The sequence below is a fragment of the Schistocerca americana genome, chromosome X, assembly GCF_021461395.2.
Source record: "Schistocerca americana isolate TAMUIC-IGC-003095 chromosome X, iqSchAmer2.1, whole genome shotgun sequence".
NCBI lineage: Eukaryota > Metazoa > Arthropoda > Insecta > Orthoptera > Acrididae > Schistocerca > Schistocerca americana.
The window spans coordinates 640,503,361-640,522,982 of record NC_060130.1 but is presented as its reverse complement, the minus strand read 5'-3'; the positions used below and the strand labels follow the sequence as shown (position 1 = coordinate 640,522,982).

General features: G+C 44.8%; 1 protein-coding gene across 7 annotated transcripts in view; it reads right to left on the bottom strand.

Moving 5' to 3' along the window:
- LOC124556688 (centromere protein J) overlaps window positions 1-19,622 on the bottom strand; it is a 288,468-nt gene that overhangs the window by 25,589 nt on the left and 243,257 nt on the right. For all 7 annotated transcript variants that reach the window (XM_047130658.1, XM_047130657.1, XM_047130659.1 and 4 more), the window contains one exon: window positions 3,056-3,828. In XM_047130658.1, coding sequence (XP_046986614.1) covers window positions 3,056-3,828 — 773 coding nt within the window. The remainder of the gene's footprint in view (window positions 1-3,055; window positions 3,829-19,622) is intronic.

The window sequence follows — 19,622 nt, the reverse complement described above, 5'->3', positions numbered from 1 at the left end:
GATATGAAACTTCCTGGCAGATTAAAACTGTGTGCCCGACTGAGTCTCGAACTCGGGACCTTTGCCTTTCGCGGGCAAGTGCTCTACCAACTGAGCTACCGAAGCACGACTCACGCCCGGTACTCACAGCTTTACTTCTGCCAGTACCTCGTCTCCTACCTTCCAAACTTTACAGAAGCTCTCCTGCGAACCTTGCAGAACTAGCACTCCTGAAAGAAAGGATATTGCGGAGACATGGCTTAGCCACAGCCTGGGGGATGTTTCCAGAATGAGATTTTCACTCTGCAGCGAAGTGTGCGCTGATATGAAACTTCCTGGCAGATTAAAACTGTGTGCCCGACCGAGACTCGAACTCGGGACCTTTGCCTTTCGCGGGCAAGTGCTCTACCATTTATATGCATTTCCTGGAACTTTCATTTTTCAGTGTGTAAGGAACATTTTCCCCTGAACCATAAGAGACATGAAAGTGATATTCTCTGCAGAATTTGTTCATAGTATAACACAACTCCCTGTGGTACAAATTTTTTCTAAGTGTATTTCTGTCAAAATTATTTACCTTTCTATGAAACTGAAATTGCTTTGTTTCAGATGCATAATTTTTTTAAATAAATTGTAAGAGTTCTAAAACTGGTATTAAAAAACTGTTCCACACGTTTGCTTATCTGGTTACTAAGAATTACCTACGACAATATTAATGTTGTAAGTAACGTAATTTTTGTGAAAATGTTCCTTGTGTGATAGCATGGGTTGCGAAAATTTGCAACAATGACATGATCAAATTTTTTGAGAGAAAAATTTGAAAAAATCCAAAATGTAGTCCATAACATAATTACCTCATGTGCAACATTTGGTTCTATTATCTTTCAAATACCAAAAACTGTGTTGGATTACATAAACACATCCATTTTCTCCTACGTCCTCCCTTATGTTACATATTTTTGGAACTATTTAGAAGGTGAGTATGTGTGGGTGGATCTCTCTCTTCCTCTGTTGTAACTCCCATTGCAAAAGCAACCCTCCATTTCTAATGCCACATGCTACTCCCAGTGTGTGAGCAAGAGAGAGCTCACTGATGACACATTCCTATCCCACCCCATTGCTGCTTTCCCTTTCAGTCATCAGACACCCTTCCCTCAACCTCCCTTCTCTTCTCTTCTTACGAACTCCACACAAGACAACATTTCTTCTGTATCTCTGTGTGTGTGTGTGTGTGTGTGTGTGTGTGTGTGTGTGTTAGATGTCATCTTTCTGCTCCAATATTAAAAATAAATAGGAAACATAGTTTTATTTATGTCTCAGTGAAGAGAACAACAACTTAATTCAACATGGCAGGAAGGAAACCATCGCATAGCAAAAATCACAGAATGTTATTATGTGCACCGTTTCATGGCCTATAAAATTGTATTGTCAATGTTGTGAGAGGCTATTTTACAGTTAATGGGTTTGGCTGTTGAGAAAAATGTTGACTAAAATGCCTTTGGAAAGTTATAAAGTGTCATAATATTTCTTCATGTAAATTTTGACTAACAGAAAAAGGAAGCACAAAGAAGGGGAAGGGGAAATAAAATGCAACTTCACGTGTTGAGAGGGTATGTGAGGATATTTCAGCAGTTGCCAAATTGAGTCAAATTTATCAAGAACTTGACACTGAGAACCCACTTACCAGAATGGTGTTGCACCCTATTCACAGATTTGGTTGGGAAACTGTTGTATCCTCTTCTGAAGTAAATTGGCCCACTACTGTTTGTAACTGGTCTTTGATATAGGGGATACAGGTACCTGGACGAAGTTGATGCCTCACATATTCTACTGGGGAGGAATCCGGACATCATGTTGGTCACAAGATTACCTCAACTTTCATACCAACAGTTCATAGACATATGAGCCATATGTGAATGAGCATTGTCCTGCTGAGAAACGACACCACGATACTGCTGCATGAGATTTGAACACAAAAGGATGCAGGATGTCTGTAACATACCATTACGTCATCAGAGTTCCATCAATCACTAACAGGCATGACTTGAAGTCACACCCAGTGACACCAGGAGATTGCTGTGCCTCTAGTAACACTGGGAAGAGTGGAACCTCTCCCCAGGTTGCCCCCATACTTGACAATGATGGTCATTTGGGGTACAACAGACCTGCAATGTGTCACTGAACAAAGTGTGACACCATTCATCATGAGTCCACATTTCCCGGTCGAAGCACCACTCAAATGCAGTTATTTGTGTTGTGGTGTTGATGGTAGCTTACCCATGGGACAATAATTGCATAGTCTGGTTGTTGCTACTCCCAGACCAATGGTGCAGGATGACACACAGAGTCCATTACTCTATGATGGCAGATACAGATGTGAAGCAGTTATGATATGGTTTGGGCACAACATGGTAATCCCCCTTCGTGATGATCAGACGTGGTCAATCAGAACCTTGACTACAAGTGTACCTGCCCATGCGGTCCAACAGTGGGCCACTCTTACATCCAAATGCCCCACAAATGTGGATACTGCACAATTCGATCCACCAGCAAAATGGAGCCCCACAATGAAGCCGCTACCAAACTGTCAGGTACTGATAATGCTGTCTCACATGAGTATGCTGTAACTCCAAGTACGCGGCATCTCCGTTTTCTTTGGAGTGATCACTCAACATTTGACACTGTTCACGCCCTTCATGTATTCTACCAGGCCTGGTAACAACACTAAACACAAACAACACTTGTGCACTCTGGTAACTACTCTGTCACAGATAATTGCAACCCTAATCATTTCCATAATTGCTGATAGTGTGTATCTGACCATGCATTCTGGGTGCTTCACTCTTTTTGTCAGGCAGTGTGTATAAGAATAATGTCTCTCTAAGCAACTCAACCCCTTTCATCACCAAGACCATTAATTACTGAAACAGTGAGGTTGTTAAACATCAACACACCGATTACAGTGAAAGATTTACACACACACACACACACACACACACACACACACACACACACACACACACTGTTTTCAGAGCCCACCATAATTTTAAGAAATAGCAGCACATATTGTACTTACTTTGAAAATTCCACCAGTTGTGTTTTGTCTTCATATGTTGTGCACCATATTTTACTCTTACAAAAATAGTATTTTTCAGTTTGACTTTTCAGGCATCTCTCAAGCACATCACCATTATAGTATATTATTTTTTCACTCATTCCATCACTTGATATTTTGCACACACATCCATTGTTGTACCAAATTTCTTTCCTTCCATCTGGATGTGTTTTAATGTGAGTTACACGGTCATTAGAAATCATATCTGAATCAACATTCTGATCTGCACTGTGCAACTTGCTGGGAATAATTTTTCTGGTAATCAAAGTGTTGTCATCTAAAATGTTTATATACTCATTGATTTCCCCAGTACTGACATTGCTATCTTGTGCTGCATAATGAACAAAATCATGTTTTGGAAGTGAATTGATACCAGCATCATCAAAATCGGTAATGTTCCCATTTTCAGGAGTTTTCTTTTTATCATCATCACTCTCCTGAATGTTATTACTCTGAACATGATTATTTTTTTCTGTATGTGTTTTGTTTAGTGAAGAATTAATTATGTTTCCACTAGCTGGAACTGTTAGTATCACATTTTGTGCACTTGGTATTTCAGCCTCGGGTGCATCCTTTACTGTCTTTGAAGGGACAAAATGCTGTGGTGCAATGCTACAGACATCCAAAGGCTGCTGCAGCTCTCCACTCTCACAATCCTTCATTTTACTGGGTACAGAATCAACCAATTTGGCACTACAGTTTTCAGCATTTATTAGACTGATGTGAACATCTACCTGTAAACAAAATATAATTCACTTAGCTCACTGTTTCAAAACAAATGCAATAAGTCACCACAATCACACGTGCACCACCACCTCACATCTACATCTACACTTTGCAAGTCATCTTATAGCATGTGGGGGTGGGGGGGGGGGGGCTACTTTGTAATGTACTGTCACTTCCCCCCTTTCCAATTCCAGCAGTGAACAGTGCACAGGAAGAACAACTGACGGCAAGTCTCCATATAAGCTTGACTCTCTCTAATTATATCTTCATGATATTCTTTCTAGATACGTACAGAGGAAGCAATATGTCGGCTGACTCACCTAGGAACTCAGCAGAATGATTTACTGGTATCTGTGATTCAGTTCAATATTTGAACAAATTGTTACATTATACTTTTTAAGTGGTAGATGGAGACGTTTCACATGTTGCAGATAACAGTCAATTTTACCTGACTACCTGCATCTATCACCATGCACTGTATTTCAACAATGTGACTTGTTCCAGGTAGCACCTGATGAAGATATCGAGTCAAGTTGTTGAAATATCATGCATGGATGACACGAATATGTGGCAGAATAACAGACACCTAGATATGTTGAGAGGTACTGATGTTTGGATTAATGTGCAGTACAAAAAATTATTGCTATAATTGGTTAGTCCCTGTTTTTACTCTGATAAGTGATGAGTCGGCTTTTCAAAAGGTTTCTAATGGAAATATTGTCTAGTGTCTTAATGTCCTCATCAAATAACAATTACTTCACAATTATATCTTGCAAAGTAACAATTTTTAGTATGTGATAATTGAGTGTTTCAAGGAATGTCACTGATAATCATCTCAGAATTCACTCCTCATTTTCTATGGGTATATCTGATCATACTTCCCACAGTTTTTCACGACTGGTGCAGTGCTTCCATGCCCTACCTAAAAGGGTGACAAAATGAGTTGCTCTTCTGTGCATATATCACCGTTCTTTGAACTCGAGATTATTACCAAGGGGAGGTCCCAGCAGGGGAACTGACTTTTTGAAATAATCTATGTTGTGATGTAGGTTGAGGTACCAGGTATCACATGCTGCAGCCATTCAGCCTGGTGGGCCCTTGTTTGTGAGTAATTGGGAAAAAAATGGAATCTGGCATGATGTTCTATAGCTGGGAAAAAGTAGGTTTTGACCTCCCGTGCGGAAAATTGTTGGTTCAGAACTCACCAGGTGATATCTAAATGTTTATTTTAAAATGGTTATTGCCAAAATGACTTTGGTAATTATTTTTATTCAATTAATTGGGTTAAACGTAATGTTCTTTTTATTTATATTCCCTTGTCACATTATTTTAATCACAATATTAACTTTCACAACTGCTCTTATTTTTTTCTTCTTATCATTCTTTATTCACCTGGAATCTTTGATCAAGTGAATTAAATTCTTTCATATTTAATTATCATAATACTTAAAAATTTGAAACTGCCGATGTATTGGGGGCGGGGGGGGATGTCAAAAATGTATTTTTCCTTAATATGTGTACATTTTTTGGATGGTAAACATCAAACACACATTCAAAACAAATCCTTATTGCACTATGGACAAAGTAATGCAGATGAAGATTTAAATGAACGAAGGTTAAGTAAAATGAAGTTTAAGTATAATGAGGAATGGATACATTTAATACAATAACTTCGACAAAATTTATAGGATGATGAAACAGTAGAAATTAAATCAAAGTTAATACACAAAAACAAACAAAAAACCATGAACAAAGATTCCAAGTGGAAAAAAATGTTAGGAACAAAAATGAGAGCAATTTCAAGCAAATACGATGATTAAAATGATGTGAAAAGCAATAGAAATTAAAAAAATACATTTAATCAAATTGATTGAATAAAAATAATAACCAAAGTCAATTCAACAAAGATTTAAAAATAAAAATTTAGATTCCACCTGATGAGTTTCTGAACTGACACCCCTTTACATGGAAGGCCAAAACCTTAACCACTACACTTTGTAACTGATCTGATGAATATTACTTTTTTACAGCTATAAAACATCACAGAAAATTCTGAAATTTTTTTCGTCAATTACTCACAAATGAGGGCTCACTAGGGTGAATGGTTGCAGCATGTAGTCCCTGGGATCTTAACCTACATCACCGCACATATGATTTCATCAAGTGGACCCCACCACTGGGAACCTCTCCTTGTATTTATTAGAACACTATGATGGTTATCAGTTATTTTAAAATAATAACTAGACAGACTTGTATTTAAAATATTTCAATTTTGTAGACAAACAAACAAAAACAAACAACGTCCAAACAGGCCTTGAAGGCCTAACAGTACTGACTGGCCGCCATGTCATCCTCAGCTCTTAGGCATCGCTGGATGCGGATGGACATGTGGTCAGCACGTCAGCACACCATTCTCCTGGCCATTGTCAGCTTTCGTGACCAGTGCCAACAGTTCTCAATCAAGTAGCTCCTGAATTGGCCTTACAAGGGATGAGTGCACCCCGCTTCCCAACAGCACTTGGCAGACCTGGACGGTGACCCATCTAAAAGCTGGCCAAGCTCGACATTGCTCATCCGTTTGGAGGATTGGATGTGAATACTCCCAGGTGGTACACCCTTCCCACTGGGAGGAGGAGATGATGATTTCGAGGGTTCCATCTCGGTCTCACAAGCAGCTAGGGAAATAAGGGTTCACTCAGACAGAGCCCAGTGTGCCTGAATAAGCCTTATACAACTGAGGAGCAGCAGGTTCCCCAGAGGTTGCCCTTTAATGACTGTTCCACCTAAACAACCATGCATCTCATCAGCACGCAGCACACCTTGAGATTGAGGGTTCTTTTGATAGACATTTTTACCATCCTCACGATCTGGGCTGTCGAGCCAAGATTCCCATTCCCCGTGACACAGAACTTTCCACTGCTGCACCATACAGTGGTTGTTGAAGTATGCCCAGAGCTTATGGTAACAGGAGACTGGCGGCACTTACCACAGAAACCCCATCACCAAGCCCATACTCAGCAAATGAATGCTGAGCCACTGAGGGAGCTAATCAGCGGTAACTGTCGAGAGATGTTGGGTTCCTCCCAGGCTGAAGGATGGAGATAACTATACTGTCTCATCATTGCAAGGGGAAGGTGCCCATGAGTCAAATGCAGATGTTGCCTCTGGGTAACATCCAAGTGTTGGGTCATCTGGCTGCGGATGGAATCCGGGCATGGGGCTGTGTCATTTGAAGAGGTAATAGCCTGCAAAAATTTCCATTCAGTGAAGATTTCACTATAGGGTTCAGCTTGGTGGGGCCTGAAACAGTGGAGTGTCTGTTCAACTCCGCATTTCTGCAGGAGAAAGGTAGCAGGATAGGAAGAGGACGTCAATGCTGTCAAAGTGTGTCACATGGTGTACTGCAAGACCGATGGTTCAGTACACAGAGCACACTGGAGTATAAGACCACGGACAGTTGATTGTCGCTGGCGGTCCAGAAGATTATGGAGTTTGGAACAAACCTGCGATGAAGAGGCATACGTCCCCCACGAAGATGTAGCGCTCCCAGTATTCCTTTTTACTCTGCTTAATAAGGTAAGCCTTAGCATGGATATGCTTTAAAGTGTAAGGTTGTCCTGTGAAGTGTGTCACTTAATTCACTGCAGTGCCCATCGGCGGTCCTTGATTATGACTGCTATGTCCTTGGTCCATCACAGTACTGGTTGACAACGAAGGGAACCTGTGGATAGAGGGATAGCAGTGCCAGTAGCATGAAGAATAGTGGCAGAGGTGCCCTACACGACCATAACAATGCAGTTCTAGACAGAGCTGTCAAAGTTAACATCAGGCATATATTAGGGCCAATTGGTCCTGTAGAATGCCCAGTGTGGAGGCCTTTCTGCCTGGCAGCAGCAGGGGAACGATAGAAATCACCGGAAAGTGGTCACCGCCACAAAGATCATGGGGTGACCAATGTAGGGAAGGCACAAGAGCAGGGGAGGAGTTCGCGAGATTGATAGCAGTAAAGGTGTCATGAGCAGCACTGAAGTGAATATGGGAACTGTCACTGAGGAGACACAAATCAAAGTCTGTAATAAGTTGGTCAATTAGAAGACCCTACCCATAAAAGTGGTACTTCCCAACACGGGATGGTGTGCATGAAATCCCCGAGGAGCGGACATGGGTGCCGGAGTTGCTGTATTAAGGTAGACAGTTCCACATAAGGAAGTGGACTACCTGGAGCGATGCAGACTTTGCAAATGGTGACTCCTGGGGTCATTTGCACTCTAATCACTTCCAGGTTGGTACAAAGGGGTATCCAGTCACTAATGAACCAAAGTGCAGACCCCTCCAGATGCTATCCTGGGGCCAGCACCATGCTGACAGAACGCCCGATTACCATGAAATGTTGGAGAGTGGTCATCACGGAAGTGAGTTTCTTCGAGAGTAAGACACAATTCAGAATACAAGCAAACAATGTGGTACATTTCCAGTAGGTGACAATAACATCTGTTGCAATTCCACTGGGAAGAGTACACGTTAGATACAAAAACATTGTGGGGGGCCTTGTCCTGGGGGGAGGGGAGACGGGGGAGGGAGGAGAGAGGGGGATGAGAGTGAGAGGGGGAGGATGGGAGGGGGGCGGGAGAGGTTGAGGGGGCGGGAGAGGTTGAGGGGGCGGGAGAGGTTGAGGGGGCGGGAGAGGTTGAGGGGGCGGGAGAGGTTGAGGGGGCGGGAGAGGTTGAGGGGGCGGGAGAGGTTGAGGGGGCGGGAGAGGTTGAGGGGGAGGGAGAGGGGTGTGGGCGGGAGAGCGGTGTGGGAGGGAGAAAGGTGGGGGCGGGAGAGGGGTGGGGGTGGGAGAGGGGTGGGGGTGGGAGAGGGGTGGGGGTGGGAGAGGGGTGGGGGTGGGAGAGGGGTGGGAGAGGGGAGGGAGAGGGGAGCGGTTAGGTGAGTGAGGGGTTAGGTGAGTGAGGAGAGGAGCGCGGAGAGGGGCGGTGAGGGGGGAGGTGGAGCTCGGAGGGTAGGTGTGGTGGAGCGGAGTGGCTGCGGAGGGTGGAGTTGAGGGGGAGCGGCGGGTTGGAGGGCGCGGAGGGTGGAGGGAGCTGGGGGTTGGAGGGGGGAGGGGCGTGGGGGGGGGGGGGGGGGGGAGGGGGGGTGGGGGGAGGGGCGTAGGGGGGGGGAGCGTGGGGGGGGAGGAGCGTGGGGGGGGAGGAGTGTGGGGGGGTGGGGGAGGAGCGTGGGGCGGGTGGGGGAGGAGCGTGGGGCGGGTGGGGGAGGAGCGTGGGGCGGGTGGGGGAGGAGCGTGGGGCGGGTGGGGGAGGAGCGTGGGGCGGGGGGGGCGTTTTAGGGGGGGGAGGGGAGTTTTAGGGGGGGAGGGGAGTTTTAGGGGGGGAGGGGAGTTTTAGGGGGGGGAGGGGAGTTTTAGGGGGGGGGAGGGGAGTTTTAGGGGGGGGATGGGAGTTTTAGGGGGGGGAGGGGAGTTTTAGGGGGGGAGGGGAGTTTTAGGGGGGGGAGGGGAGTTTTAGGGGGGGGAGGGGAGTTTTAGGGGGGGAGGGGAGTTTTAGGGGGGGAGGGGAGTTTTAGGGGGGGGGAGGGGAGTTTTAGGGGGGGAGGGGAGTTTTAGGGGGGGGAGGGGAGTTTTAGGGGGGGAGGGGAGTTTTAGGGGGGGAGGGGAGTTTTAGGGGGGGAGGGGAGTTTTAGGGGGGGGGAGGGGAGGTTTAGGGTGGAGGGGAGTTTAGGGTGGAGGGGAGTTTAGGGTGGAGGGGAGTTTAGGGTGGAGGGGAGTTTAGGGTGGAGGGGAGTTTAGGGTGGAGGGGAGTTTAGGGTGGAGGGGAGTTTAGGGTGGAGGGGAGTTTAGGGTGGAGGGGAGTTTAGGGTGGAGGGGGAGTTTAGGGTGGAGGGGAGTTTAGGGTGGAGGGGAGTCCTCCTTGGTGTACATGGGGGGGCAACAACTTAGGTATCAGCAGTGTGATCCCAGTGTTGGCAGAGGGCTCAGCCACATGGGTACATAACAGCCCCACCACATGGACTGGCCACACGTGCTGGTAACCCAGCAGGGCAGAGGGGCAGACTACAGCGGGAAAGGAAGCGAGGCCAGAGGAATCCACACCGTTGACACTACGGAAGCAGTTCTTCCTCCAAACTGCTCACACTAACGACAGACCCCTAGGGAGGACCAAAATGCCAAAAAGGGGGAGAGAGAACAAGCAAGAGTAACGAAGGCACATGGAATGCAGCAAACCAGGTGGATACGCAGGCCAACATAAATCACAACACCGAGGGAGGGGCAGGGGGGGCATCTGGGAAGAAGTGAGGATGGAGAGGGAGGGGCACGGTGAAGGAAAAGTAGCCCGGGCAGAAAAAAGGACTGCAATAGCTCAGGGCCCGTGTGCACCACACACGAACTCATGAAAGAACCATAAGCCCTCTGGGGGGATTACTGAACTGTGTGGACTCATATCAGATAGGACTAGTAGGGCATATTGATTGCATACAGAGAAAGTCGGCACAGATGGTCATAGGTTTGTTTAATCAGTGGGGGGTGTTAAAGGAATACTGAAGAAACTGAACTGGCAGACACTTAAAGATACATGCAAACTATCCTGAGAAAACCTACTTACACAGATTCAAGAACCAGCTTTAAATGATGGCTCTATAAGGATATACTAAAACTCCCTACATTTCCCTCTAGTAGGGATTGTGAAGACAAGATCAAACGAGTTAAGAGCATGCAGAGACATTTGAGTAGTCATTCTTCCTGCACTCCATACATTGCTGGAATGGGTAGAAACCCTAATAACTGGTAGAATGGAAAGTATCCTCTGACATGCACTTCACAATTGTCTGTACAGTATTTAAGCAGATGTAGAGCATTATGCATTTCTTATGCACTATGCATATTGTAATATTGTAATACTGACTCACTATAGATGTTTGGTTATATGTATGGAACAGCCAGTAGGCCCTAATGTTTCCAGGAGAAATAAATGCATAAATAAATCAAGTAACATCTAATGAATGCATCAAAAAGAAAGCAATAGTAACAAACAATGTGACTAGAGAGAGTTGATGGTATTTGTTTTTAGGGCAGCTGAAGGTAAGTATTTAAAAACAAAGGAATATGTTTGGTATTACAAGCAGAGACAGCAAAACAAATTAACAGATCAGAGAACAGACATCATAGAGGATGAAATTATAAGGTAGCAGGGTGTGTAAATAGGCTGTAGGCACAGGGCACATCAACCAAGAAAGTTCTTTGCTGGATTCCGCGAACTAAGAAAATACGTAGACTGTGACCTAATGGAAGAGGGATAAATGATATCAGAAAACATGCAGGTATGATATGGATACATATAGCTGAAAGCATTAATACATGAAAAAGTCTACAGGAAGTCTACACAGTGGAAGTCAATTGGCTGATGGTAATTATGATTGTGACAACGGCCCCGACCCTGACTTAGCTGAGCTCGCAACATCTAGGTCTTTAGTATCCATATTTAAGTCTGGGAAGACGAATGTAACTAAAACTAAGTAGAAGTGCTAAGAAATCAGAAAATAATTTATTCATTCATTTTACGAAGCTTCTCATACACAAATTCATTAACGTAGTATAAAAGATTGTGTGTCAGTTTTAAAAACATGGATAAAAGGAAAAGAAGACCAAAACATAAAGCCTGACCGGCTGATCACTAAACAAAGACGGATACACCAGCCACTCTGAAACACACTAAAACCTCCGGCCTAACAGCTTAGGTTGTAGTCGAGACAATTCATACCATTTTGAAACCTGCACCACACTCATGTAGGCATCAGCTAAAATACAGGACAAAGGCCGACATAAAATGTACTGTAGGCCTCCCATCGGAATATACACAGTTCAGTCACAGTAATGTGACCATTGCTATCATTTGACATCAACAATGAATAACCAATCAACATATGGCGGGTGGCAGCACTAGCACATAAAGCGTGTCAGGGACGTGGAAAACAAAACAGCAATTGTTGTATTGTGGAAACAGAGCTATTTATCTGTCATCTAATGAGCACAATCATTGGCTTTTGAGTCATGGGCAGAAGGATTTCGGAAACGGTCAAGTTTGTAAACTCATCAATTGCAGCCGTGGTCAAAGTATACCACGCATGGCATAGATGACAGGTGTCAACAACAGGTGTGGCAATTTGAATGGGCAAATAGATAGGTAACTGTTGAGCAACTTACTGCTCAGATGAACCAATGTGTTACCAACAGTGTCTCTTCAACGGCCGTTCAGTGAACGTTGCAACGGCCGTTCAGTGAACGTTGCAACGGCCGTTCAGTGAACGTTGCAACGGCCGTTCAGTGAACGTTGCAACGGCCGTTCAGTGAACGTTGCAACGGCCGTTCAGTGAACGTTGCAACGGCCGTTCAGTGAACGTTGCAACGGCCGTTCAGTGAACGTTGCAACGGCCGTTCAGTGAACGTTGCAACGGCCGTTCAGTGAACGTTGCAACGGCCGTTCAGTGAACGTTGCAACGGCCGTTCAGTGAACGTTGCAACGGCCGTTCAGTGAACGTTGCAACGGCCGTTCAGTGAACGTTGCAACGGCCGTTCAGTGAACGTTGCAACGGCCGTTCAGTGAACGTTGCAACGGCCGTTCAGTGAACGTTGCAACGGCCGTTCAGTGAACGTTGCAACGGCCGTTCAGTGAACGTTGCAACGGCCGTTCAGTGAACGTTGCAACGGCCGTTCAGTGAACGTTGCAACGGCCGTTCAGTGAACGTTGCAACGGCCGTTCAGTGAACGTTGCAACGGCCGTTCAGTGAACGTTGCAACGGCCGTTCAGTGAACGTTGCAACGGCCGTTCAGTGAACGTTGCAACGGCCGTTCAGTGAACGTTGCAACGGCCGTTCAGTGAACGTTGCAACGGCCGTTCAGTGAACGTTGCAACGGCCGTTCAGTGAACGTTGCAACGGCCGTTCAGTGAACGTTGCAACGGCCGTTCAGTGAACGTTGCAACGGCCGTTCAGTGAACGTTGCAACGGCCGTTCAGTGAACGTTGCAACGGCCGTTCAGTGAACGTTGCAACGGCCGCTCAGTGAACGTTGCAACGGCCGCTCAGTGAACGTTGCAACGGCCGCTCAGTGAACGTTGCAACGGCCGCTCAGTGAACGTTGCAACGGCCGCTCAGTGAACGTTGCAACGGCCGCTCAGTGAACGTTGCAACGGCCGCTCAGTGAACGTTGCAACGGCCGCTCAGTGAACGTTGCAACGGCCGCTCAGTGAACGTTGCAACGGCCGCTCAGTGAACGTTGCAACGGCCGCTCAGTGAACGTTGCAACGGCCGCTCAGTGAACGTTGCAACGGCCGCTCAGTGAACGTTGCAACGGCCGCTCAGTGAACGTTGCAACGGCCGCTCAGTGAACGTTGCAACGGCCGCTCAGTGAACGTTGCAACGGCCGCTCAGTGAACGTTGCAACGGCCGCTCAGTGAACGTTGCAACGGCCGCTCAGTGAACGTTGCAACGGCCGCTCAGTGAACGTTGCAACGGCCGCTCAGTGAACGTTGCAACGGCCGTTCAGTGAACGTTGCAACGGCCGTTCAGTGAACGTTGCAACGGCCGTTCAGTGAACGTTGCAACGGCCGTTCAGTGAACGTTGCAACGGCCGTTCAGTGAACGTTGCAACGGCCGTTCAGTGAACGCTGCAACGGCCGTTCAGTGAACGTTGCAACGGCCGTTCAGTGAACGTTGCAACGGCCGTTCAGTGAACGTTGCAACGGCCGTTCAGTGAACGTTGCTGCGTGTGGGCTTCTGAAGCAAGCACCTGTTTCATGCACCCAGGCCGACTGCTTTTCATCAGCGACAAAGGCTGAAATTTGCATGCCAATACCACAACTGGACATCCACTGAATGGAGGCAAGTGGCCTTTTCAGATGAATCACATTTTATGCTACAACAGACTGATGGTTGATGGCACGTTCAGTGCGAAATATCTTAAATCAAACACCCTCTAACAATTGTCAGAAGGGTCTAGGCTGGAGGATGGAGCATTAGGTGCGGGGAATGTTTGCATGTCATTCCCTGGGTGATCTCATCATTCTGGAAGACAGAAAGGATTAACTCAAGTACGCATCTATCCTTGGGGACCATGCGCAATCCTATACACGATTTGTTTTTCCTTGATATAATGGCATCTACCAGGAGGAGAACACAACATGTCATGCAGCTCACAGTGTATGTGTGTGGGTTGATGGGCACCATGATGTTCACCATACTCCCATGCCCACCTAACTCCCTGGATCTGAACCCAACTGAGACCCTGTGGGACCATCTCAATCTGACTGCTCACGTCATGGATCCTCAACTGAGAAACCTAGCACTGCTGGTAATGACAGTGGAGTTGGCATGGCTCCACATCCCTGTCAGTACCTTCCAGAACCTCAATGACACTCTTTCTCCACGTCTTGCAATGGTCTGTGCTGTGAAAGGTGGTTATTCAGGCTAATAGGTACAATAATCCCAGCCAGGTTAATTAACCTGAACTAAATGGGTGGGTTACATGCAGATTTCAGTAATTTGACTTTCATCGTCAACCTTTTCCTCAGTGCCAATGTGATCTTATAGTGACTGTATAGACAACTGATACGTGTATTGAATTATTTAAGACCAAAAGTTCTAAGGATACTTTCTAACACAGCTACTGAACCAAGACACGTCTTTTCCATCCCTCAAACCCTCACTTGACACGTAACTGATTAAAACGTCATGTAAATGTACCCAACTGAATATCCTCCATCAATATTCTATAATGCAGCCTAGAGATGAAAGTTTGATGTGGACTGCTCAGATAGTTCACAGTTTTCCTTTGCCTTCAAAGTTCTTAATACAGCTGATCTTCTTCCTCCTCAAACTTAAAATGAAACCAATATAGACATGTGACATATATTCTGGTACCTACATACATAGCCTATAAACTTACTTGTTCCACATCATTTTAATAAAAGAATCATTCAGATGATCTATGGAACATTAACTAACGAACAAACTACTTTTGTTAGTAAAGCACTAAAGGAATATGAGCACATGAGAAATTTCTTACAGTGTTGCATTGTATTGTGGTTCACGTGTGGTTCTGTTCTACACTGTACTCATTGGGAACACGAATCTTTAATCTTAAAACATACTGACAGCTGCCCAGATAATGCAACACATTAAAGCATTTGTGACCATGACACAGGGAGGTGCAATGGCCCCAGATCATATCCGCCTCATGGATTAATGACAGGGGTTGGTGCACCACGAGCCTGGATAAGGATTTTAGGTGGTTTTCCACATTCACCTAGGTAAATACTGGGCTGGTGTCCATGTCTCACCTTAGAGACATGGGGTGGTGGTGGGGGGATTGGGGTGGGGGGAGGGAGGGAGGTAGGGGGTGGTGGGGGGAGGGGGTGGTGGGGGGAGGGAGTGGTGGGGGGAGGGAGGGAGGGGGTGGTGGGGTGTGGGAGCTGGCAGTAGTTTTAAAATGTGTATATGAGTAACAACCCCATCACAGCAATAGCCAGTATAATGTTATCTCTGTTTCTCTACGAAACTGTCAACTTCAACCTGGCATTGTTTGGATAAATGGCATCCAAAAGAGCACGGATGGTGTACTGAACTTGTGGTGTTTGTCTAAAATACAATGAAAGATACTTACAAAGTTACTTCTAGAGTTCACTACTCCTTACGGGCTCATTATAGTGGCAAAGTGGTTACCAGGTCTTGACATGGCGTAAAAATTTATCAGAGTCACAATAAAGGCAAGAGACATCCCCGCACACAGGTGATTAGTGAAAAGTTGCTCTATTTGTGGGCTAACTATCATCTGGTATGCATGTGTGTGGGGTACAGATAGCAGAAGCATGACATACAGCCTGATGTTAAACAAAGGCTGGGAATAGGGCTGGTCCTAAATGCCATGTGGTGCCTGGCCTAATTACATTGCAATGTATCACATCTAATATTTTTGAAGTATGATGATCTAGCCAACAGAAAACCTTACTGTTACTAATCATTAAAAAAATTGAAAACCACTCACTCTTTCACTGATTATGCTCACAACAGTAAGCTTAAAATAAAATTTAAGGCCCGGGAACTTGCTGTTCATTTATAATTTACAACAGTGTCCACTATCTTCAATTCAGGGAAGCTAAAAACAGAATATGAACAGCTAGAAAGCCCATGAATAGTTATTACAATTGAGAATTTAAAATCTTTTTCTTCTCTGCTCATTCTCCGATCCTTTAAACAGTTAGTTGTGACTGACAGGTTGTTTACTAATAAAAACACTGGACGGCTCTTAGAGTGGACACTACACTTAACAGTGACAACAATGACGGTCATACTTAAGAGAGTTACTTGAAGGAATGCGTTCTCTTGTGCAAAGCAATCAGACAGCCCATCACTAACTCGACCTTTAACAAGAAAGATGACATAAAGATGGAAATTTTTCCTCAGAAGCTGTATTTGTGGCACTGTGTGAACATAATATGCCTTCTAGCAGCATTTGAGGTATTCTTGATGTTGTGGAAAGGGGAAAGGAGGGTTATACATATTAGGTTGGTGCCTGTGTAGGAATACAGGTACAGCTAACTCCAACAATGCCTCTTTATCAATGGAAAATATCTCCTGCACCCACACTGAAGATAACTATAAAGTTTTCTGGATTTTAAGATCCAGATGAGCAAACAAGGTGACAGTCTATCATCTGCTCCAAACTCTTGTGCAAGCAGCTGGTGAAGGCAACATTACAATAACCAGAAGCTACTTTTTTCAAGAGGTTGCTCAAAATAGCTTCTTTTCACTAGTTGGGAAATTATCCCACATGGAGCTGGATTGCTTTACTTCATTCCAGGTGCTACAACAGGCTGTGATCCTCTTGTGAGCATGTGATGAATCACATCATACAAAGGCAATCAAAACCTATCTCCAGGAGAAGCACATTCATGCTCTCTCATAAATGAAAATGGAGTTCTAATGATCCTTTTCAGCAAGCACTCAATGACACTAAGAAAAGTGGATCCTGAATGGTGGTGGCAGGAAGAATAGCAAAATTTTCCACTGTTATCTAGGCTTCCATTTCACTTTACAGCAGCAGCTGCTCCCTTCATGTGTCTCCTTGGTAGCCCCATAATGTTCTACACAACTGAATTCTTTGTGGAACTATTAATGGTGTTCATGAATTGTTGCTACAACCTATTCTTGCTTTCTCTTACTGATTTGTTAATATTTTAACCTACTCTCCTGTAAAATTGCAAGGTCACGGGCAGATAATAGGCTCTTGAACCTGCATAGAGCTGACTGCCTGGTGTCGACTGTAGGCCCTCATTCAGCATTCCAAAAGCCAAAAATGGGCAGGTGGCTTCATATAACTACCCTACAGACTGTAGGATGTATGGTTCAGTAGTGTGGTGGTTCATGGTGGTAATATTATCCACCCATCACCGATTCCTGCACACTGTTTGTTGTTAAAACACAGCAAGTTGGTTACACACTATAAAGTATTCCTTGCTGAGCTTTCATCTTAGCAACTTTTGTTCAAATACTGGTCTGTCTGGTAGGTGAGTCCTGGTTAGAAAGGGGTCACTGAAGTGCAGATCATCTACCACTTCATTTTGAGCAGTGTGAGAAAGGACTGCAGAATTGATAGTGGTAAATGATGTCGTTGCACTGGTAAAGTATGTACATTGGCCAGCATTCACTAGATATGGCTGTGATGATAAAAGGGGGCTTTTGACACCTTGTACTGCAGGGCAAGTGGCTACTCAGGCCCACAGTGAAAGGCGTGCATTTACAAATCACCATATAGGAGGAATGGTTACGAGAGCAGCCAGACAAGTTCAAAGAGAAGAGAAGCCCATTTTATGCTCATGTATTATGATAATGTTGCAAACCAAAAATCTCTGTAGGATTCAGCAAGGAAAAAAATTAAAATAAGAAATGTATCCTGTGAAATAGCTTACTCCATCCATGCACAAGTACCAGAAGCAAGTACATCGTGGTGCCCAGTTTGTAACTGTATTTAAGATGTCCTAGCCTCTAGAACTCAGCACACTGTTTTAATAGGGAGAAGTAATCACACATGAAAATAGCTTCAGATGGGTCCCAAGTTTATATTACAGGACTGTTACTGTTCACAATATATATACAGGGCGAGTCACCTAACATTACCGCTGGATGTATTTCGTAAACCACATCAAATACTGACGAATCGATTCCACAGACCGAACGTGAGGAGAGGGGCTAGTGTAATTGGTTACTACAAACCATAAAAAAATGCGCGAAAGTATGTTTTTTAACACAAACCTATGTTTTTTTTAAAATAGAACCACGTTAATTTTGTTAGTACATCTGAACATATAAACAAATATGTAATCAGTGCCGTTTGTTGCATTGTAAAATGTTAATTACATCCAGAGATATTGTAACCTAAAGTTGACGCTTGAGTACCACTCTTCCGCTGTTCGATCGTGTCTATCGGAGAGCACCGAATTACGTAGGGATCCAAAGGGAATGGTGATGGTCCTTAGGTACAGGAGAGACTGGAACAGCACATTACGTCCACTTGCTAACACCTTTATATTGGTCTTTTTCACAGACGCATATGTACATTACCATGAGGGATGAGGTACACGTACACACCTGGTTTCCGTTTTCAATTACGGAGTGGAATAGAGTGTGTCCTGACATGTCAGGCCACTAGATGTTCAATGTGGTGGCCATCATTTGCTGCACACAATTGCAATCTCTGGCGTAATGAATGTCGTACACGCCGCAGTACATCTGGTGTAATGTCGCCGCAGGCTGCCACAATACGTTGTTTCATATCCTCTGGGGTTGTAGGCATATCACGGTACACATTCTCCTTTAACGTACCCCACAGAAAGAAGTCCAGAGGTGTAAGATCAGGAGAACGGGCTGGCCAATTTATGTGTCCTCCACGTCCTATGAAACGCCCGTCGAACATCCTGTCAAGGGTCAGCCTAGTGTTATTTGCGGAATGTGCAGGTGCACCAGCATGCTGATACCACATACGTCGACGCGTTTCCAGTGGGACATTTTCGAGCAACGTTGGCAGATCATTCTGTAGAAACGCGATTTATGTTGCAGCTGTTTGGGCCTCTGCAATGAAGTGAGGACAATGTTTCGAGCGTCAACTTTAGGTTACAATATCTCCGGATGTAATTAACATTTTACAATGCAACAAACGTCACTGATTACGTATTTGTTTATATGTTCAGATGTGCTAACGAAACTAACGTGGTTCCATTTAAAAAAACATAGGTTTGTGTTAAAAAACATACTTCCGTGCATTTTTGTATGGTTTGTATTAAACAATTACACTAGCCCCTCCCCTCACGTTCGGTCTGTGGAATCGGTTTGTTAGTATTTGATGTGGTTTACGAAATATATCCAGCGGTAATGTTAGGTGACTCACCCTGTATAAATGGAGACTACTGGAAGTTCCTGTATAAATCACCATCATTTGTGAACAACCTCATGGAAATCCCAATGCCAGAAAATTGTAGGAAATATAGGAACATCTGCAGATGAACAACACTTGTTGCAAGGACTTTCATGGAGATGCTCATTAAATTTCAGTGCAAATGCTACAAGAGAGGCTGTGTGGTCTGTGTTAAAATACCAGTAGCATACATGCAAAGAAGAGTCAAGGAATGTGTTACTTCTGTCTATATAACGTACTTTGAAAAATGACCTTGATAGTAAAACTGGAGAAATCTGAGCTCATATGGAGGCTTTCTGACAGTTGTTCTTGCTGTATACCATCTGCAACTGGAGCAGGA